Source organism: Colossoma macropomum, unplaced genomic scaffold (genome assembly GCF_904425465.1).
Source record: "Colossoma macropomum unplaced genomic scaffold, Colossoma_macropomum, whole genome shotgun sequence".
Taxonomy (NCBI): Eukaryota; Metazoa; Chordata; class Actinopteri; order Characiformes; family Serrasalmidae; genus Colossoma; species Colossoma macropomum.
In genome coordinates this window covers 29,286,277-29,310,004 of record NW_023494806.1, presented here as the reverse complement: position 1 = coordinate 29,310,004, position 23,728 = coordinate 29,286,277, and the positions used below count along the sequence as shown (strand labels likewise).

The 23,728-nt window shown below is 41.0% G+C and overlaps 1 protein-coding gene across 3 annotated transcripts in view; it reads left to right on the top strand.

Annotated features, from left to right (window-relative positions):
• The first annotated feature begins 10,571 nt into the window (after window positions 1-10,571).
• ddr2l (discoidin domain receptor family, member 2, like) overlaps window positions 10,572-23,728 on the top strand; it is a 35,499-nt gene continuing 22,342 nt past the window's right edge. The window contains exons 1-3 of one of the 3 annotated variants that reach the window (XM_036598192.1): window positions 10,572-10,839; window positions 20,923-21,136; window positions 23,204-23,305. In XM_036598192.1, coding sequence (XP_036454085.1) covers window positions 23,248-23,305 — 58 coding nt within the window. In that variant the 5' untranslated portion in view covers window positions 10,572-10,839; window positions 20,923-21,136; window positions 23,204-23,247. Of the gene's footprint in view, window positions 10,840-17,872; window positions 17,893-20,922; window positions 21,137-23,203; window positions 23,306-23,728 lie in introns of those variants that run through there. The other 2 variants (XM_036598193.1, XM_036598191.1) reach the window with 2 other exon arrangements.

The window sequence follows — 23,728 nt, the reverse complement described above, 5'->3', positions numbered from 1 at the left end:
CTCCAGCGTTTAACTCAATTTAGTGTCAAAGTGTTTTAGTGTTAAAACGATCAGCAGAGCTGATCAAAGGAGTAAAGGAGTTTTATTTTATTTTTACCTACCAATCTGATTCTGCTGTGGAGCCACAATAGGGCAGTAAAAGAGCCGCATGTTGCCGACCCCTGGCCTATAGATACACATACAGAAATACTTATATATACATACATGTATGGACATTGACCTTACTGTTATTACTAGGACTATTACTATTATTATTACACACACACACATATCTATATACTCTTTTAAACACCTGAGACGGTTGAGTGCTGAGAAGTGCTGACATCACAACAAGGTGCTCTATTTCCTATTTAATGTGCTACGTAACTGCAAAGAAAGACAGACAGAAAGATGCTTGGTGCCTCCTGACTGCAGCCTTGGGGTTCAGGTGCGCCAGCATGATTTACAGCCGAGGTGGGACATGCAGGAGTGGGGCAGATGGCAAATGCTCAAACACATATAAGAGTAAAAATCTTGGCACATATCTGCCAGCAGCCTCTCCCCGTTTCCTTATAATAATTAGAGTGAGGCCTCTTGAGGCGTCCTATCTCATCATCACTACTCTGTTATTTCATCATGCGCTATTTTTGTAGATGAATGAATTCATATTTTTAATTTAATTAATGCCTGAATTAAATGATTTTTTCCAATGACAGTGTTTCATCAGTAATACTAGACCATATCATTTCTCAAAAAGTGAAACTCAGAGATTTAATTAACATAAATACAAACAAACCACAATTAAACAAACCTTCTAATTTTAACATAAAATCTCAAAGTATGTAGTACATTAACACTTGTAGAGACAAAAAAGTCAAGTCAGTACTTGATATAAACTGATATAAAAAGCTGGAGTCAGTGTGGAGAAGCTGTGATTAGCGACTGTAGAAAGCTTCAGTCTTTGTCACTGCAGAACAACAATGAATATTTATAAAATATGTATAGTTACACGCAAAGTGTGAACACCCCTGGTCAAATTACATGTTTAATTAATTTTCAAAGCGAACATAAATAAGCATATCCACTTAAATATGGCATTTTCTGCTAATGTTAGTGCACAATTTCTGTTTATGTGCTGAGTTTAACACATTGGAGAAAAATAAAACATAACTTTTGCACAGGCTACATTTTATGGCATACATTTTTGGTCAATATGTTAAACTCAGATGTAAACTGATGTGATTCAGAGTGGTTTGGTGTGAAATGGTTCAGATGTCTTCACAGTGGTGGTGATAGGAACCAGGGGTCGCCATGACTGCAACACAAATATAGACATTTTATTTACTATCCAAAACCACCAGTGAACCTACACGAGTCTTCTGAGTTTATATGGAGTGTTGATGGAAAATATTGGAAAATCTGAAATAATATGTCTTCTTTGGGGACAATTTCAACACGTTGCGTGTATCCCTCCACCAGGAATGGATTTAAAATACGTTTTAGGCCAAAATCTTCTCAAAACTATCATAAAACAGAGTCTCAGACATCAGGCAGTGAATTCATAACCACTTCATGTAATAGGGAGGGAGATTTTAGAGGTGGACGTCTGGTTCCTATCACCAGCACTGTGAACAGTTCTGATAGAAACTCTGAAAGTTTCTCTAGAACTGAGCATTTCACACCAAACCACTCTGAATGATTTACATACTAACCACTTAACTATGCAGAGATTCTGAGAAATCAGTTTCCCCTAAATTGAGACCCAAATCACTGTAACACTGCACAAAAATTTGCATCATGAAACTTATTGGCGACTTCCACTGAAGTGAATGTAACAGCGCTTGTGAAATTTCACTGTAAAAACGCTGTCCTCTTTCGCTGATGTATAGCTGAGTAGTTTGGTTTCATCACTGCTGCTTTCATTTGGAGTGTGATGTGTATACACAATAACACGCACACACACACACAGAGGAAGTGAGTATGTGTTGTGTTGTTTAACAGTGGCTTTTCCCCTCTACATGTAGTGCCCAGTGGTGAACCATGACTATTAGAGCTAGGCCTTCAATTCAGGCCACAAATTTCAAAACATGGTCACAGAGAGACAAACATGACACAGAAAAAAACACCTTTATGACAATGCTAATTTCTGCTAGCATCCTAATGCAGAAGAACACATATTGCCTATCCTAGATTAAACTGTTACACTAAAATTTTGTTAAAGACATTCTGTTTGTTTTCTATGAAGCTTCTAACAGATGTCAGCATATATCTGAGCTTGTATGTATCAGTTTTACATTGACACTTTTGGTAAAGAGTTCTGTCATAGAGCTGCCGCCGCTGTTTTCCATTCCTAACAACTACTCGGAACACTGCTTAGGTTACAGCTTGTATTCACAGTCAGTGGTGTATCTGGATGTTCCAGAAGGACTAAAGTAATGTGGTTTCTCTCCATCAAAGTGTGACTGGTTGATTCCTCTGTCACTTTCTAATTGTTATTAGTTAATTTAGCATGGGGTCATCTATTTTACTACCCTGTTGTGGCTTCACAGCAAATCTAATGTTAGATGTCTAGGAAAAATAAAACAATCCTCCTTTACAGTAAAATAAAGCTCTGCTGATCGTTCAACACAGTTTAACAATAAATGGTCTTAAACACTGGAGTTAATGTAGAACTGCTAATTCACCCTTTAATTCTGAAGATCAGCACAGACTGCTGGTCACTACAGCAATGCAGACAACAGTCTCGCCCAGCTAGTAGCTACCAAAAAGGCAAAAACAGAGATTTAAGACGGACATCGATAATTTGGAGACAAATGGACTTACTTGTGTTTATAATCACTCCAGCTGGTTTCCTGACACATTTAATCTGCAGTGAGAAACTCAAACACTAAAAAGTTGTGAAGCTGAAGTCGTTTTCTCATTCGTCAGCGTCTTGTTCGAATTATCCTGTTCCACCTTAAATGGTGCTGCAGTTACATTCTGGTGCCTCAGGTACGATTTAAGGTGGAATGGGAAAATTCAAACAAGAAGCTGGCGAGAAGCGACTTCAGCCTTGTAAAAACTTGGACGTTGAGAGACATTTTACAAGAAACTACTTTTGAGGACATTTTTCCTGCCAGAGATGCGAGAAAAGCAGCTATAGCTGAGCTAAAGTTTAAAGCAGGGCAAAGTGAGTCTGTGTTTTCGTTCATATTATATTTATAGCCTGTACTAGTACATCAGCACCTACTGAGACCTATTTACAGCCAAGATGGTAAAATGGACATAAAATGTTGTGGCTGTCAAGGTGATTGGATTTTAAAATGGCTTTACTTACATTTGGGTTGTGACCCCTGATCTAGTGGATAAGGCCTTCTGTCAAGCTCCTGAAGTCCTAACCAATGGGAGAGCTCGCTTGGCTAGATACCGCAAAGAAATTAATCCTGATTGGACATTTTTTGTTCTAGTTCAACATTTATTTCCAACCAAAACTTAACAATAAGTATTTCTACCATACTTGCAGAGTTTAAATACAACAAAAATTATGATTATATCAAGTAAAAGTGGACGCATTTGTAGTTCCCAGAAATCCTTCTCTGAAGGGTTCCCCACTGCTATCTTCCACTCTGACCACAATCCTAAAGCTATAAACTGCAGAATAAAACAGATCAGGCCACATAACATCACAAAAAAGTTGATATAAAAGATTAGATTCCTAGCAGGTCTGGGCAGATTTACAGGCACCTGGATATCACCTGGAAAAACCTCTACTGAGTAAATGATGCCATAGCATATGACTGAAAACTGAGACTTATTTTCAGTGGAAAGGCTGCTATAAGACACTGCTTTAAAATTCAGCCTCTAGGAATTTTTCCTTATGACTGCGTGACTAAGTTGATTTTCCTTCCCGTCTTCTCGATTTTCTTTGGTACACTTTTTCTTTCCTCTTGTTTTGTAAGCTGTGAATTAAACCAATTACAGTGTAAACACCAAAATATTCCCGTCAGTTCAGCTGCTTCCACTTGCCAACTGTTTTATAGGATACTTTTCTTACTCTAGCTTGTAATTTATACTTGTTTTTTTCTGTCTGAAACACAAACGCTGCCTGTGCTGCCAACAAATACTGTCCCAGATTTCTACAGAGAAATATCCACAGCTTTCATCTCGAATCAACAATGAAGAAAACAATGAAGTGTTCAGACCTTAAATATTTACAAGAATTATGTTCTGATCTATGTAAACCCAAGGCATTAACAGGAATAGTAATGGGCTAAATATATACAGAACCATCATTTATAGGGTTCGTTCTATTGGGAGGTCTCTGTCCCAAATCCTAACCCCTAAATTTACACTTGTCATGTTTTACTTTTTTTAAAGTGATGTTTTTTTTTTTTTTAAGATTCTTTTGATTTCTTTTAAAGTGAAGTTGAAAGATTTAGATTTATTTAGTTTAATCTTTAAATAAAAAATGCTGTCCCACATTTTAATGTCACTGCTGAAAGACAAGAGTTTTAGTCTGTAGGCGGAGCTTTATTTTAGCCGCAACCCTGCATTTTAGAGCAGGAAGTGAGGTTGCATCCCTGTCCCTCATAGCCACATGGTGAGCAGTTAGATTTCATTGTTTTGAGGTAAATGTGTCCCAAAGACTGAAAATCAGTGTGGAACATTGAGAATTGTCACAGCCGAAACAGATATTTTGCAATTAGGTAAACATTTTTGTATTTTAATGAAAAATGTGATGATTTTATGTGTGAACAGCTGTTCAAAGCTGTGTTTAAACATTTGGTAAAGTTTGGGCAGTGTTATGATTGTTTTGGTAGTGACGAAATGGAATGTCCAATCATACATATACATACATCATCTAAACCGCTTATCCTTCTGGGTCGCGGTGGGGTGCTGGAGCCTATCCCAGCTGTCATTGGGCGGAAGGCAGGATACACCCTGGACAGGTCGTCAGTCCATCGCAGGGCAGACAGACAGACATACACAGTCACACCTAGGGGAAATTCAGCATTTCCAATTGGCCTGACCGCATGTTTTTGGACTGTGGGAGGAAACCGGAGTACCCGGAGAAAACCCACGCAGACACAGGGAGAACAGGCAAACTCCACACAGAAACAACCCTGGTCGCCAGGCCGGGAATGGAATGTCCAATCATTTATTTTAATTAGATAAACAAAATTAAGGTGTAGGGTCACTCAAAGCAAAAGTCCAAGTCAGTTAAAAATCTGAAATGTGTTTTCAACTCTGACTTTTCTTTGGTAGAACTATCCAAATAAATGTACTGTAGGTTAAAAAAGGACATTCTGTCAGCTATTTTTAATCTCCCCAGTGTAACCAAACTCCTGGAAAGGGTCCACCTGATAAAGATCTTTTCAGCCCACTCTAATCTTGCTTTTGTTTAATGCATAACACTCTGACAGCCGACTTACATGTTCTAAATGACCTCTGAAAACTGCCCAAGGTAAACACAAATCTGCTATTGATGCCAGTACATGGAGGGGTTCCCCAGGGGTAGGTCTTTGGCCCACTCCTTTTCATTTTCATGCTGCTCCTAGCTCAAATTATGTGGCACCACGATCTTCAGAGAAGGTCTAATGATTCCTGGGAACTAAAAATACATTCTAGGGATTCCAGAAGTGTCACAGACTGCGAATAGGAATGTATCCGCATGCTAACGTATACACTTCCAAATGGTGTAGCACCACCACCCCATTTAGCCAGTCTTCTTTACCTCTACTGCTCTACCCATACACTTATGGCTTCAGACACTGGCCTTCTGTTTGTTCATAAATTTGGACTAACACTACTTGTAGCAGAGCTTTCAGCATCATGGATCCTACATTAAGGAACTACCTCTTCACCTCTGCTGTTCACTCTCCTCCTTCAGAGCTCAGCTTTCTCTTTTCTTCATGTTTTCATTCTCCTTCTTATTCCTCTTGATTGTCATGGTTCATTATTTGCTTTTTTAAATATCTTTTTTAGCAGTTAAATGTTGGTATCCTCCAGCTTCTGAGTGAGGTAAGAGCTTCTCTGCCTCAGCGTTTTTCTCCTTCCTGATTCATAGTTGGAGGCCACGCTGCAGCCTTCCGTTGGGCCACACACCCACTGCCCACACCCACTCAAAATAAGTGCTGATTCACGCTTACTGATCTTTACTTACTCAAAGTGTGCATAATACATGGAAATTCACCATCCACACTGCGCTTCAGACACCTCAGGAAGGGTCCACAAATTCCCTCTGGCGGTGAGGATGTGGAGTCAACCATGGTATTCTGAAATGAGATAATCTACGCTATTCTTAACCAGTGGAGAAAACTGGGAATATTGGGAAATACTGGGTTTAGCAGTGATTCCCGTCCTTCATTCTAGAGAACCCACTGACACATTCAAATGGTTAAGATGTAAACAGAGTCATTCAGAGTGGTTCGATGTGAAACTTTCTGTCCAAGAGAAACAGAGTCAGAATTGTTCACAGTGGTGGTGATAGAAACAAGACGTCCACCTCTAAAAGCTCCCTCACAGAAAGTTACTACATGAAATGGTTATGAATTCACTGCCTGATGACTGAGACACTGTTTATGATAGTTTTGAGAAGATTTTGGCCTTGAAATCCATTCATGGTGGAGGGATACATGCAGGGCGTCGTGAGGCAAAATAGTCCCCAAAAACATGTATTTTCAGGTTTAACAACATTTTCCCATCATCACCATTCCATATAAAAGCTCAGAAGACTCGTGTAGGTTCACTGGTGGTTTTGGATAGTAAATAAAATGGATATATTTGTGTTGTAGTCATGGCGACCCCTGGTTCCTATCACCACCACTGTAATTTGTATTGTTCCATTAGCAACAGCATGAACTGTTCAAACACATATTCCTATAAACTAAAAATACAAAAACTTACAGAATCAATATTCTCACTATTCCCCCCTTAACTCAAAGTTCACCCAAGATAGATTTGGTTTAGCACTGGAGCTGCGAGGCTGATGTAGTAATAGAAGCTACCCCACTAATTAGCATCATGGTAACTGCATGCCTAAATCATCACATACTTGCCCCAAATAATCTGTACTAGATCTATACCTAGACTTGTTTATGTTCTTATTCCTTGAAGCTAACCAATGAAATAAGCTCTTCACTTAGCTACTGGGTAGCTAAATTAACCTCACAGCTTCTGTAGAAAAACTAAATACAGTTTTATGAGTTGGAAAATTGGGAAACTATTCCTATGAAAAAGGAAAAGGCCTTGTTTTTTTGGTCAAAGGCCTGTTGCTGCCTGAAGACACATCCACCCTCTACATAAACAGATAAATGGATTTTCCATAATGGAGGATTCCCACTTACAGTATAAGATTTGATACTGTCCACTACCCGACACTATAATGAGTGTGGACCTGAGGATCTCTGCGTTTGCCCGTGTAAAAAAAAGGATTTTCCATAGACAATCCCTGCTGATACCATCAAGTTTGATGCTATCTGAAAACCTGTAGAATGGGTTTGGGGAGCTCCTTGCTCAAGGTCTCTCTGATACTGCTTATCTCACAACTAAACATTACACTCCTTCTCCCTCCTGCTTTCCTATCGTGTGATGCAACTGTAAGGTGCAAGATGCAAGAACTTTCTCAGGATAATAAAAAGCAGGAGGCCTACTCATTCACTGCAGTTGTTTATTTTAATTCCACCTATTTTTCAACCTTTCTGCGTAATTCAGAGTTTCTGTACAGGGGAGGTGATAGGAACCAGGGGTCACCATGTCGACAACACAGATATATCCGTTTTATTTACTATCCAAAACCACCAGTGAACCTACACGAGTCTTCTGAGTTTATTTGTGATGATGACGGGAAAATAGTGGGAAATCTGAAAAAATAACGTTTCTTTTGAGGGGTGTTACTCACAACATCCTGCATGTTCCTCTCCAGTATGAATGTATTAAAATTCCCTTTTAATAAACCAAAACTGGTTTGCATGACCAACGTTAAAAACAATAGGAGAGTCTGTGTAGTCAGCAGGATGTTGCCATCTGACTGTCATCCTGGTATTTTCCCTGTTAAACCTCTTCCTCTTTCAGACTGAGCGCTGGGCCTGCAGAGCTTCCTAGGCCTGGAAGGAAGCCTTGCTGAGTCTTGCATCATCGGCCTCATCTCACCCCAGAACCTCGCTGAGTGTTTTTCCCCTGCTGAAGGGGCTGACAGAGAGTTGAGGAATGTGAACTGCGCGTCTGCGAACTGCTGCCCCCTGGTGGCTGCAGTACATGCAGCCTGTCTAGCAGCCTGTGAGTGCGGTGCTTTGATTTGATTGAGTTTGCTGGCCTCTGCTGGCCAAATATAGCAACTACAAGTGCTTTAGTATGCTTTTGTGTGACTGTTAAAGAGGATTTTTCACATTATTCTTATATGTCCATAATAATTAGATCATTTAGATGTAAACAACATCATGCAGAGTGGTTTGGTGTGAAAAGCTGTGGAGAAGCTCTGTAAACTGTTCACAGTGGTGGTGATAGGAACCAGACGTCCACCTCTAAAAGCTCCCTCACAGAAAGTTATTATTATGAAATGGTAATGAATTCACTGCCTGATGTCTAAGACACTATTTTCCGACAAGGTTTTGGCCTCAAACTTATTTTTTAGAATACATTTAAAGTGGAGAGACAGGACAATGCAAAGCAAGGAAAACTTATTATTTCAGATTTTCCACTGTTTTCCATCATCAACATTCCATATAAACTCAGAAGACTCGTGTAGGTTCACTGGTGGTTCTGGAGAGTAAACAAAATGTCTATATCTGTGTTGTAGTCATGGCGACCCCTGGTTCCTATCACCACCACTGTAAAGGTCCGTGAGCTGTCAGGTGCATTTCACATCAAACCACTCTGAATATTGTGATACATATCGTGTATTGTAAAAATGTTTTGAAGTATCGTGACATTGCGATTTTTTGTATCACAACCTGCTGCATGAAGCAAGCCAGCTAACGATAGTTAGTGCAAAACCACTTTGTTAAAGTTGTTAAAGTCAGTGCACTAGATGGCGCTGTAGTTTATCTTTTTTATTGGGAGGGCATTTTTTTTTATTGAGAATAATAATCAATTCATAATTAATAAATGGATAAATATAATTAGAGACCATTTTTAGCAAACCAAAGTATGCATTGTTTCATCATTTTTATACATAAACATCATGCAGAATGCAGGAATCTCTGAGAACAAGTTCAAGCCTTACACCTTTAAGGGGAATTCCACTTTTCTAAATTTCTGTATAATTTAATGTTTAAGATGTAAACAGAGTCGTTCAGAGTGGTTTGGTGTGAAACGCTCTGTTCTAGAGAAACTTACAGAGTCAGAACTGTTCACAGTGGTGGTGATAGGAACCAGACGTCCACCTCTAAAAGCTCCCTCACAGAAAGATACTACATGAAATGGGATGAGGTTTAAGTCAAAAAGCAATAAGAAACATTAGGCCTGATAAAGTTAATATTTTGGTTAACACATAGATTTGATTCATGACTTCTCAATGCAGCTCCAGCCATAGCAAACATATGTACAGTGTTGTGCAAAAGTCTAAGGCTGCATTTACTACATAGGGAATACAAGGTGTTTGAGAGGGCTATCAATGGCCAAAAGTGTGCGGACACCTAACCATCACACCTATATGAGCTTGTTGGACGTCTCATTTCAAAACTGTGGGCGTTAATATAGAGTTGCCCCCTTTGCAGCTATAACAGCCTCCACTCTTCTAGGAAGCTTTCCAGAAGATTTTGGAGAGTGTCTGTGGGAATTTGTGCCTGTTCAGTCAGAAGAGCATTTGTGAGGTCAGACTCTGATGTTGGATGAGAGGATCTGGCTCACAGTTGACGTTCCAGTTCATCCCAAAGGTGTTGGATGGGTTTAAGGTCAGGGCTCTGTGTGGGCCACTGGAGTTCCTCCACACCAAACTCATCAAACCATGTCTTTATGGAGCTCAGATGCTGCAGTATTAACATTACCCTTCACTGGAACTAAGGGGCCCAAACCCTGAAAAACAGCCCCAGCCCATTATCCCTCCTCCACCTAACTTTACTGTTGGCACTATGCATTCCGGTAGGTAACGTTCTCCTGGCATCTGCCAAACCCAGATTCATCCATCAGACTGCCAGATAGTGAAGCGTGATTCATCACTCCACAGAATACGTTTTCACTGCTGAGTCCAGTGGCAGCGTGCTGTACAGCACACCTGCCGACACTTGGCATTGCACATAGTGGTCTTAGGCTTGTGTGCAGCAGTTCGGCTGTGAAAACCCATTTCATGAAGCTTCTGACTCACAGTTATTGTGCTGATTTCATTATTATTGTGCCACTTTCTGCTGCCAGTGCTTGTCTATGGAGACTGCATGGCTGTGTGCTTGATTTTATACAGCTGTTAGCAGTGGATGTGGTTGAAACACCTGGACTCAGTAAGGAGGTGTGTCCACATACTTTTGGCCATTTTACTTCATTCCTACGTAACACATATCAGTACAGTTACTCCCAGACGTGAATAAGCTGAAAGAGAAATGGTGTTGATGTATTATAACCGTGTGGAGACGAAGTGCCCTAGTTCACTACCTAGGGAACCTAGTGGTTCTGTTTGAGACGCGGCCGAAAAGTTAAAGGGGAACTTTTCCCGTTGAGTTTGGGAGGATTGTGTTCCCACCTCCTCCTCCAGCGGCAGGAAGAGGGATGTGATGTAAAAATCACACTGAACTCTTTTTTTCTTGGTTTCCAGATCTTAACGATGTGTTGTAACACGGCGAGGAGAGCTAAACTTTCCAGGACAATGAGTGCGGATCCGTAACCGGGCCACGTCTGGGTTAGAGGACGTTCCTGAAGCGCCTTGTGTGGAGAAACGACTCGGAATAGCAGGTAGGTTAGCTAACCCGTTAGCTCGGAAGGTAGAAAAGATGGGGATAACAGTTAATCCACTGTGTTTTTCCCACGAACAGACAAAAACGTTGACGTTTGTGGCCGTTTTGTTGTTGAGGCTGTGCGAAAACAATCTAGTCCGCTCGGCGGAGCTAGCTTAACGTGAAAGTTTACACTTCTTAAAAAAAAACAACTTTTTCTTCTCTTCTTTCAGTCGAAAAGACAAAGACAAACAGAACAGCCTCCTTAAGGCAGCACTGTTAACTTACTGTGAAAGAAACAAGTCCCTATTCTCCAGCCTCTTTTTCGAATTTTCCCGTTCCACCTTAAACGGTGCAACAGTTACATTCTGGCGCCTGAGGCGTTGTAGTAATAACTGCGGTACTTAAGGTGGAACGGGAAAATTCAAAAAATGGGCTGCATAGTAATAAGCAAACTTCAGCTTCCTCGGTAAATCTCGTCTAAAACGAGAGGTTTTTACAACCAGACTAATCATTTAGCAGCCGAGCGATTTATTCGTAGTTATAACGGTTCAAATAAGACAAATTCAAACAAACTTTATTTGTTTTTAAAGGCTTTTAAACTTGGCTTTTCGATGCTAGCTAGCTATGCTAGCTCAACGCTCTAACCGTTAACCGTTGACCTGACAGAAGCGATTCCTCCTCAGAGCTGCTGTGTGGTTAGCAGTGTGGCAGATCTGATCAATAAGCCGTGGTCATTACAGTGCACGTTGTAATAAATTACAAAGCACCATTAAATATGAGGGCATCGTTTGACGGGCCTGGTCTTACTTGTGAGTCTCTGAATCATTATTTGGGGATTTTTTGGGGCTTTCTGTGCTGTGTTTATAAAGGATGGTAAGGCCTGTGAACTCAAATTTATTTTTAATTTTCAAGGCCTCTACAGTTATGGTTGCACTCAGCAGTGAGTTACGGTAACACCTTTCAGTGTGTTACTATTACACCATGCAGTGAGTTACTGTTGCACCATGCAGCGAGTTACTGTTTACACCATGCAGTGTTACTGTTATACAGTGCAGTGAGTTACTGTTACACCACCCAGTGTTATTGTTAAACAGTGCAGTGAGTTGCTGTTACGCAATCCAGTGTTACTGTTACACAGTACAATGAGTTACTGTTACACCATCCAGTGTTACTGTTACACAGTGGAATGAGTTACACCATCCAGTGTTACTGTTACACCATCCAGTGTTACTGTTATGCCATCCAGTGTTACTGTTACATAGTGCAGAGTTACACCATCCAGTCTTACTGTTACACCATCCAGTGTTACTGTTACACAGTGCAGTGAGTTACTGTTACGCCATCCAGTGTTACTGTTACACAGTGCAATGAGTTACACCATCCAGTCTTACTGTTACACCATCCAGTGTTACTGTTACACAGTGCAGTGAGTTACTGTTACACCATGTAGATGGTAAGGCCTGTGAACTCAAATTTATTTTTAATTTACGAGGCCTCTACAGTTATGGTTGCGCTCAGCAGTGAGTTACGGTAACACCTTTCAGTGTGTTACTATTACACCATCCAGTCTTACTGTTACAGTGCAGTGAGTTTCTGTTACACCGTCCAGTGTTAGTTACACCGTGCAGTGAGTTACTGTTACACCATCCAGTGTTAGTGTTACACCATGCAGTGAGTTACTGTTACACTATCCAGTGTTAGTGTTACACCATGCAGTGAGTTACTGTTACACTATCCAGTGTTAGTGTTACACTATGCAGTGAGTTACTGTTACACTGTCCAGTGTTACTGTTGCACAGTGCAGTGAGTTACTTGACCACCTTGTAGTGTTATTGTTGCACCATGCGATGAGTTACCAGTACAGTTTTTGACAGATGCCTCGTTTTGTGACGCGCTGCCATTCCACCTCAGAATGGATGAGAAGAAACCTGAATGAAGAAAAGGAGGGATCTCTATGACCCTTCCACTTAACAATAAGGAGCGAAATAGCTAGAACACTGGAAGTTTAAGGCTAATATCATTTATTTTGTGTCCAAATCAAGAATTTTGATGAGGACATGTAGCTAGTAGCTAAGTAGCTGATACAAGTTGGCAGATGCAGCTGAGCTGCCCACCACCAGGGCTTTATAATGCTATTTTAACAATGTTATTTGGACTAGTGATGTTAAATGTGGGGATAAAACGTGACCCACTATACACTCTTTTAAATGTCCCAAACACTGGACAGTTCTGATAGGTCAGTGGTTTCAACCTTGTTGTGTGCTCTTGACGTTTCCAGTGTAGACATCCTAAAAGCTTTGTGATATGATACGATGATACTTTTGGGTGCTAGCTTGTGGTCAGTGAGTTACTGGAACACCATGCAGTGGTCCCGTAACTCACTGCATGGCATAACAGCAACACACTGCATTGCGTAAAGAATACTCAGTAACTAATTACATAGGCTAACTGCATATTTATAGCAAAATATAGTGTTTTAGTGTTACTGCTGCATTGTGCAGTGTGCCACTGTTACAACATGCAGTGTTACTGTTACAGCATGCTGTGAGTTGCTGTTACATCTTGCAGTTCTTACTGTTTCATGCAGTTTTACTGTTACATTGTGCAACATAGTAACTCAGTAACTACCTTCCTAACTTCGTAGTGTAACAGTAACTCACTGCGCGCTGTAACATGTTCTCAGTAACTTATAACAATGTATAACAAACTTAATTGACATAACTGTACAGTAGAGGCTATTGCATCATAGTAGTCTCACTTACTTTATGTCCAGAGTTTTGTTGACATTCTACTGAAATGAAGGGTGTTAGTTAGTCAGTTCCTACTCTTCTGGGAAGGCTTTACACTAGATGTTGAACATTGCTGTGAGGATTTGGTTGAGAATTAGTGAGGTCAGGTACTGATGTTGGATGGTCAGTTCTGGATCTCTAACTCATCCCAAAGGTGTTGGATGGAGTTCCATCACTCCAGAGAACACAGTTCCACTGCTCCACAGCCCAACGCTGGGGGGCTTTATACCCCTCTAGCCCACGCTTGGCATTGACGTGGTGACCTTAGGCTCATGTGCAGCTACTCCAGAGCGTCCCATTCCATTGGTCAGTGTAGCTGTCTGCCCAGGTGATACTGTTATAGGCCTTTGACGTATGAACACCGTCACCCTGAGCAGATGTGTTGGTCAGTAGCCTGTGCCTCGTAGTTTGCTCTGCACCATCTTTGACCTGGGTTAATGCCCACAGGGCAGAGGTCATGCAGAGCTGTGTGAAGTGCTCTCAGCTCAAAGGCATTCCTGCATGTGCAGGTGTTGAGGAGAACCGTAGAGTCATTATCTTTATGCTGAGGCCAAGAGGGTCCAGGTCAGGCAGACCCATCACTGCTCCAAGCTGCGTTTATCATTGGAGGCACAGCAATATTTTCTGAGCGCACATTTGCATCGCTATGGAAACACTTATTGCTGTGTTTTATGATGGTAACAATAAAAGATTATTTGAAGTGTGAAATAAACAAAATAAAACACAATCAACATAAAAACGTTCCATTCTGTTTGACGTTATTAAAGGAGGAAAAACATACAAATGGCTCAAATAGCTGCATTTTACCTTCATTAAAGGTGTAAAGGAGCGAAGTTCTGTATTTTAACATGCTGTTGTGTGTTTTTCGCAGTGGTCCGTGATGAAACGAGTGCCGTTGGATTTATGATATTGTTCTTGTGTGTCCCAGAAACAAGTGATCATGCTCTTGTAAACATGTCAGTGCTGCCATGTTTCTGGAAAGCTTCTGGTATTTTGTTCTCTGGTCATTATTAGTCACTGACAGCTATGAAAACCGAAAGCATTTGTTACTGGAAGTGTTTCAGGATGATTCTGGCGTTCCCCTCATGGTCAGCTGTAGCAGAACACAAATATTTGTTCTGGAGCTGTTTGTGAAGTTTTGGGAATATGTAGTCAAAAGCATAATTAAGCAACAGAACCTGAGAGGGAGTGTGTTATTGCAGAATGAGTTGGTGTGAGCTGAGGATGAGTACAGTGGATCTTCAGCCGTAATCGTAAACACAACCTTGAGTGTTTTATCGATTTTATTAAACAGTTCTGCAAAATAAAGAAAAGCGAAAGCAAAGAAGTCCCAAACATATTCTCAGATATGCTTTAATATCGGCAAAATGATAGTCTCAAAACTGTCTTAATATCAGGTTCAGCTCAGCTTTTTCAGTGTTTTCCAGATGAAGCCGAATGTGGTTCATCCCAGTTAGCGTCACGTTTCACAGCCCGTCTTGTTTACTAAGTTGTGTTCTGTTAATTTCTGGCTAATTCCAGTTTCTTTAGTTGTTCTGTAACAGGTTTGGAATTTGACGCAGGCCTTTGGTGCGGTCACTCTCTACGTCAAACAGATCTGACAGGAGGTCAGATATTGGCACAATCTCATTTCTTCTTTTTACACCTACCCCTTGTTTTCGAGTGTTGCCCCTTGGAACTGAGTTACAGGGTAGTGGTTGAAATCTTCCCTCTGAAATGGGACCCTCAAATAAAAAGAGCATCACTTCATTAACAGCTACCAGCGCTGCTCTGTAGGCAACCCTGCCAGTCTGCAGTGACAGCAGAGGAGGGTAAAGTTCAGCTCCTCACTGCTGGGCTTTAGTTACATTTAGGGATCATATGCCTTCAAAGAGGGGGGCAATTATTTATTAACACCCACCCCTAATTCTTCAGTGATGTGAAGCTGAAGTCAGATATTCACCAGCTTCCCGTTCCACCTTAAATGGAGCAGCAGTTACATTCTGGTGCTTCAGGCGTCAGAACTGCTGGACTGTTTAAGGTGGAACGGGAAATTTAGCTAGCTAGCTACCGAGACATTAGCATACTACTAGTGCTTTTTATGCTTTTTACAAAGAAAATGACCAAAAAACACTGAAACGACATTAAACTAAGATAATACAATGGTTATCGTCATTTTTTTAACAGAGAAAATTCTCACGTTTGTGTGTTTCTTTGGTCGCTTGTGCTCCATCTTACCGGTTTTTCTTTTTTCCCCATAACTCTCTGTTTGGAGTCTCAGAAAACCCTCCGGTTTGGAGGGTCATGTAGCCCCAACACTTCACCCTACCCCTCTATCTCAACAAGAATCGGGACACCCTACCCCTAGATGAGAACGCGCAAAACAGAGGGCTAAGTGCTGAGAGGTTGGGTCGCAACAACTGAGAACTGGCGTTTCTCACGTAGCAACGAGGTTTCGCCTTGCTAGTAGCGAACGAAAAAGGAAAAGCGAAAGACAGGCGAACATTTGGAGATGAATGGACTTCACACATTTATGAGCAGCACAGTTGGTTTCCTGGTACATTAAATCTGCAGTGAGAGACTGTCAAACACGAACTAAAAAGGTGCGAAGATGTATTTGCTTCTAATTTTCCCATTCCACCTTAAATGGTGCCGCATTTACATTCGGTGCCTCAGTCAGAATTTAAGGTGGAACGGGAAAGTTCAGCAAGAAGCTGGCGATTGAAAAGAGACTTCAGCCTCGTAAAACAGGACAATTTACAAGAAACTATTCAACTTTTGAGGAAAAGTTTTCTGGCGGAGTTGGAGGAAAAGCGACTACAGCTGAGCTAAAGCTTAGAGCAGAGCCTAAACTAGGACATCATCACATACTGAGACATTAAATGTTGCGGCTCCCAAGGTGGTTTAATTTTTGTTGAAAGGTCAAAATGGCTCTTCTTATCATTTGTGTTGTAACTCCTGACCTAACCTGGCTTTAATGCAGAGGCACTCATCCAGTTTTTGTTATGTGCCGCCACAGACTGTCCGGGCGCTGCACTTACCCACTTCCAAGTTCCGCCTTTTGCATTCCGTCAATGTTACGTTATAAATTAAATATTTAGAAAATCGATTTTTTTTGAAGTGTTATGGATAAGACTGGGTATCGAATTTTAAGACCTTTATGGTGCTGATCGAATTGCTTCAATACTGCAGTATAGTACAGTATAATAATCAGTCAGCATCCCTAAGCCAAATTGCTTGTTGCAACATCTAGACTCCTGATTGACTGAAATTACATTCCATATGCATGTCATTAACGTCAGCACTTCTTGATTGGTCTGCAGGCCGTTGCCGTCAGTACATGCACCCACTTGTAGCACCTCACACTGGTTCTAGTTCTTCTGGTTGAAGCCGTGCCCACGTTGAGTTTGTAATTAAAAAGAAAGTATCGAACACTTGTTCAGGAATCAGTATCAAAATGAAGGTATTGCTGCTGATATCGAACGATACTCAGTCCTAGTTGTTTTTGACCAGGGGTGCATAAACTTTGGTGAGCTAAGGGCCAAAAGACTATAAAACTGTATTTCACAATGTTACACTGCACGTTGTTACGAAAATAATTAAAAATAACAATTTTAAATTTAAAATAAGTATTCGGTATATTGAAAGTATATAAATACGTTCTCTCGGTGGATGAAGGGAACTTTCGGCAGGCCAAATCAGACGTTCTCATTGGCCAGGCTTTGGCTGCTCCTGAAGTATTGAAGTATTTTTGCCATATTGCCCTCCTTTACTCTCTTGCTCTCCCTCTCCCACTCTTTCTCAGGGTCTCTCTCTCGCTCTCTCTCCTCCTTTGCCTGATGGATTGCTGTTCGTTGACCGTGTTGCATAATGAAAGTCTGTTTTGCAGTAACGCTCCTCTGGGCCTGCAGAGCGAACGTTTGTACTGGTTACATTTCTGTGCTGAGGGAGCTCTGTGCCGATGACAAGTTCCTGCATGTTGTAAGACTCGCCGCTGGCTGGAATTCGGGCCTTTCGTGCTCCGCTATGAGGAAGTCGACTGCTGAAGTGCGTTCGCATTAGTGCTGGACTTATATGAATATGAATGAAGAGCTGTTTGGAAAGATTGTTGTGTTTTTCCTCCAGTGCTTCTCTCTCTCGTCTGTCTGCCCTGACTGTGCAGGTGTGCTCTGATCCACAGCCTGAAGCTTCAGTCAGGATTCTGGGTCCTGAGCTCATCTGGTTCTGGGCACTACAGCTGAGCTATCTAATAACAACATCACCTCTCGACTGCGCACACGCTGAAGTCCAGCCTGCTCTGTGTTAGTAAACTCCGAGCTCGTCCCAGGGGCACCGCTGGGGTCGGTTCCGCTGGGGTTTCCAACAGTCATGCAGAACAAAAACAGCTCACACGAATCCACACTTAGGAGATTTACCGTTTTGTGCTCTTTCTTCACGCAGTGAGCTTAGCAGTTTTTTTTTTCGCTGTTGGGAGGTCAGGGTCAGGGTTTGGTTTGTTCTGGGAGGTGTTTAGTGTTGTTTGGAAGAGTTGGTTGGATATTGTTTGGGAGGTTGTTAGTTCATGTTGGATATTGTTTGGAGGTTCTTAGTTCATGTTGGATATTGTTTGGAGGTTCTTAGTTCATGTTGGATATTGTTTGGAGGTTCTTAGTTCAGGTTGGATATTGTTTGGGAGTTGGTTCGTCCAGGTTGGGTGTTGTTTGGGAGGTTTTTAGTTTTAGTTGGACATTCTTTGGAGGTTGTTAGAGTTTGGGTTGTTATTGTTTGGGAGGTTGTTAGTTCTGGTTGGACATTGTTTGGAGGTTGTTCGAGTTTGAGTTTGGGTTGTTATTGTTTGGGATGCTTTAAGTGTTGGTCAGACTTAGTTTGAGAGATGGTTAGCATGGTATTATTTGAGATGTTAGCATTGATCTGAATTGGTTTGTGAGGTTGTTAGCGTGCTTGGGTATTGTTTGGATGTTATCGTTGGTCAGATTTTGTTTGAGAAGTTGTTAGCATTTGTTGGGTATTGTTTGTGAGGTTGTCAATTCTTGTTGTTAGTTCTGGTTGGATATTGTTTGGGAGTTGGTTCGTCCAGGTTGGGTACCAGATTCTGGTTAGATATTTGGAGGTTGTTAGTTTGGGTTGGACATTGTTTGGGAGGTTGTTAGTTCTGGTTGAACATTGTTTGGGAGGTTGTTAGTTCTGGTTGAACATTGTTTGGGAGGTTGTTAGTTCTGGTTGAACATTGTTTGGAGATTGTTAGTTTTAGTTGGACATTGTTTGGAGGTTGTTAGTTCTGGTTGAACATTGTTTGGAGGTTGTTAGTTTTAGTTGGACATTGTTTGGAGGTTGTTAGTTCTGGTTGAACATTGTTTGGGAGGTTGTTAGTTTTAGTTGGACATTGTGTGGAGGTTGTTAGTTCTGGTTGAACATTGTTTGGGAGGTTGTTAGTTCTGGTTGAACATTGTTTGGGAGGTTGTTAGTTCTGGTTGAACATTGTTTGGGAGGTTGTTAGTTCTGGTTGAACATTGTTTGGAGATTGTTAGTTTTAGTTGGACATTGTTTGGAGGTTGTTAGTTCTGGTTGAACATTGTGAGGTTGTTAGTTTGAGTTTGGGTTGTTATTGTTTGGGATGCTTTAAGTGTTGGTCAGACTTAGTTTGAGAGATGGTTAGCATGGTATTATTTGAGATGTTAGCATTGATCTGAATTTGTTTGTGAGGTTGTTATCATGGTTGGGTATTATTTGGATGTTATCGTTGGTCAGATTTTGTTTGAGAAGTTGTTAGCATTTGTTGAATATTGTTTGAGGTTGTTAGTGCTGCTTGGATGTTGTTATCATTGGTGCTCTTTGGGAGATTTTTGGCATTGTTAGAGTATTGTTTGAGAGATTGTTAGTGTTGGCTGGGTATTGTTTTGGAGATTGCTAGTGTTGGTGTTGTTTGAGAGCTGTGTTGAGGGGTATTATTTGGGAGATCTGTTAGCTTCAGTATTGTTTGGGAGGTCTTCAGCTTTGGTTAGTGTTGTTTGGATGACAGTTAGCGTAAGTATTGTTTGGAAGGTTGTTAGCGTGGTTTTGTTTCTGGGCTGTGTTTCCTGGTCAGCCACGCGGGACCCTCAGAAAGATGAGCAATAGAGCTGGAATCCCAACACAGGCCTCAACTGGAGCCAAACATTACATAAACTACCTCCCCCTCTCTCTCTTCTGTCGTTCTCTGCTCTCTCTTTCCCTCGCTTTTTCACTATCTCTCTGAGCTCTCTAGATCTCAGCTGTGACCTACTGTGACCTGGAACTCAATGTCTGCGGGAGCGTTCTGAAGAAGAACTACTAGATGAGTTTCAAGCAAAGATCACAAACTGAATTTGTTACGAAACACGAACAAATAATGCATTTAAACTAAACAACTAGATTGAAAACAACCGGACAATAGTAGCTTCAGGACAGGGAGGCAGGTATACGAGGTATATGATATGAGCTCTAGTCTGATAAAATCAGGGATCATATCCAAAATCCTGTTCCTGTTACTTCTGGCACTTTGGCATCAAAGATCAACGAAAGGTTTTATGGTACAATATTTAAAATCTCAAACATTCAGTAATCACTTAATCTGTTTATTGATACTTGTTTAACTGATCATTCAAACGATTGTTCTTTTATGGTGTAACAAAGTCGAATCGCCCCCTACGCTTCCTGTAGTGTATTACAGTCTGTCAGAATGACTGTGTGGATCATATGAACATTATAGAGGCTTTTTAAATGAAACAGTAGAAGCCATATCGCCCCCTATGCTTCCTGTAGTGTATTACAGTCTGTCAGAATGACTGTGTGGATCATATGAACATTATAGAGGCTTTTTAAATGAAAAAGTAGAAGCCATATCGCCCCCTACACTTCCTGTAGTGTATTACAGTCTGTATTATTGCTAAGCTGGCTGCAGCTACCCTGATTTTGTCAGTTCCGTTCAGATTTCCTGCCTACACGTCCGTGTGAACGCTCTTCCGTGTCATTTGGATCTGTGTCTGTATGCTGTTCGTAGCAGTATGGGTGCTAGATGTTTTCCACTGTGTTGACAGCTGCAAAGCACATTAGCTGCTGGGTTCATATTAGTTCAGAGCCGCAGCGCTACTGGACGCTCTTTAATGCAACACACTTCCTCACATTCCCTGAATATTCCTGTTTATTCAGACAGTGTGCTCAGCTGGCTGAGCGGACATGTGAACAATCTGTCAGTACTTTGTTGTGGTCACCAATTTTCGTTGCATCATTTTGATGTAAAACTCTTAGAGACTTTAAAACAGTGTTGCTTTTTTAATTTTGAGTCTGTTGCTTTGCATGTTCTTGGTTCTCAGAGGTAAACTTGACCACAGTGTGCCGGAATTGGAACCCCGAAAAAGCGAACACTGCTGCCAGAAGAGTTACATCACCGCCGGTTTTAACAGTAACATCACTTCATCAAGCTCAGCGTGTTGAACCGGAGATGTCTGAATGTTGCCTCTACTGTTGGATGCACCGTGATTTTTTTCCAAGCGAGCGTGAGAGCTCCTCCACGACAAGTTCTGATCAGTGAGCACTTGTTATTGATCTGTTTACTCAAATTAGTAATGAAGTGCGACTGAAGTGTGACTTAGATTCCTATTCATGCATTTTCATGTTCGAACGGTAGTTTGTAACTAAAAATCTCTTCATTTTCAGCTGTTCATGTTTGATGTGTATCAAAATAAAGACAATAGCAGTGCTGAGAAACCATGTGATTAATAGAGAAGAGCACATTAAATGGCAGAAGTAGATGTTTTTTGTATCTGCCATAAAGGGTTAATTTACTGTGTTTTGACAGAAACTAACGAGGCTACGTTTGATAAATATTAGACTTAAAATACTAATATTAAAGTAGCAGATTTTAAAAATAAAGAACTTTAGTCACAGCAATCACAAAAAAATCTTTTAGCCTCTTTGGTTGATTATTCAGACTCTTTGTATTTGGGGTGCCCTGCAAGTCCTCTCTCTTCTTTCTTTTTGATTTTTCTCACACTCTTTTTTTTACCCACTATCAGTTTTAGAGGGATACAGCAGGAGCTCTCCTGATTCAGCCCCAGACTGCAGCAATAATCTCTGACTTAATGTTCTGGACATAGTCCAGACACTCTGCTTCAGCATAGAGGGAGAGGGAGAGAGAGAGAGAGAGAGACAGAACAGAGAGAGAGAGAGAGAGAGAGAGAGAGAGAGAGAGAGAGAGAGAGAGAGAACACAGAGTGAGAGAGACAAAGGTGGACAGAGAGCAAGAGACATAGAGTGTGTGAGAGAAATAGAAAGGTTCTGTGTGTCGGTGATTGTTGTGTGATTTTACGCTGTAGTTCAGTGTGTCGGTGATTGTTGTGTGATTTTACGCTGTAGCTCAGTGTGTCGGTGATTGTTGTGTGATTTTACGCTGTAGCTCAGTGTGTCGGTGATTGTTGTGTGATTTTACGCTGTAGCTCAGTGTGTCGGTGATTGTTGTGTGATTTTACGCTGTAGCTCAGTGTGTCGGTGATTGTTGTGTGATTTTACGCTGTAGCTCAGTGTGTCGGTGATTGTTGTGTGATTTTACGCTGTAGTTCAGTGTGTCGGTGATTGTTGTGTGATTTTACGCTGTAGCTCAGTGTGTCAGTGATTGTTGTGTGATTTTACGCTGTAGCTCAGTGTGTCGGTGATTGTTGTGTGATTTTACGCTGTAGTTCAGTGTGTCGGTGATTGTTGTGTGATTTTACGCTGTAGCTCAGTGTGTCAGTGATTGTTGTGTGTTTTTACTCTGTAGTTCAGTGTCAGTGATTGTTGTGTGTTTTTACTCTAGTTCAGTGTGTCAGTGATTGTTGTGTGATTTTACTCTAGTTCAGTGTGTCAGTGATTGTTGAGTTTTTACTCTGTAGTTCAGTGTCAGTGATTGTTGTGTGTTTTTACTCTGTAGTTCAGTGTTTCAGTGATTATTGTCTGTGTTTTAGCTGTAGTTCGCTGTGTCAGTAATTGTGTTTTTACGCTGTAGTTCAGTGTGTCAGTGATCAAGTTTTACACTGTAGTTCAGTGTGTCAGTGATTGTTGTGTGATTTTACGCTATAGTTCAGTGACTCAGTGATTGTGTTATAGCTGTGGTTCAGTGTGTCAGTGATCGTGTTTTTATGCTGTGGTTCAATGTTTCAGTGATTGTTGTGCTTTTTTGTGTGTCAGATTTTTCTCATCATAAATAAGAGTACAGACGATTGTCATAAACAAAGACAGTTGTTTATACTCTTTATTGCTCATCTCTTCTGAGGAAGCCGTTAGGAGGCGCTGTAGAGCAACTGCATAGATGTGGTGCTGAACTCCTGAAACCCTGAAGCTCTTCTGACTGTGCAGCTCTTTTTTCCTCAGGTGTTTGTTTGTGATTGCAGTCAGACGGGTCATCGGTGTGTGATCTAAATTTAGAAGCGAACACTTTTGAAGTTTGTGTCGTGTGTTTGTAGATGCTGCCTGATATGTGATGTGTTTTTTGTTAATTGGTTATAATTTTGTTTGGTATGGAAAAGAATGTAGTTAACCTGAGGCTCTTTGGGGCTTTAATGTCATTAATCTCTCTCTCTCTCTCTCTCTCTCTCTCACTCTCTCTCTCCCTCCCTGTAGAGATGTAGTGTGTTTTCTGCAGTGAGCGACTCTGATGCCTCACCATGTTACTCTTCCTGCTGCTGGTCCTAAACTCTAAAACCGACGCTCAGATCGACCCAGGTACGAGATCACAGTACGAGATCACACACTGTCTGTACGTAATAACATGTCCCGTATGTTCTGTACGTATGTAAAGACTTACCTCACAATAATGCATCCTATATGTGTTATATATGCACTTTCTTATATGTAATAATAAGACAATGTCTCGTATGTTTTAAAAGTATGTAAGTATCTATATGTAGTACCTGTATATGGTAATACGTAGTAGTAAAACGCTCCATACGTAGTACAGTTATATACGCCCCTGGCTCAATGTCATGTGTGGTGAAAATAATTTAACATCCTATACAGTTACTGTTTATTTGTTCTATTTAAGACAAACACTGTGGCCAGTGCATAAGATATGGCACATTTTAGGTTTTATTTTTTTCAGTATGTAAAACCTCAGCAAATCAGTAAACATTGTGCACCAAAATCGCA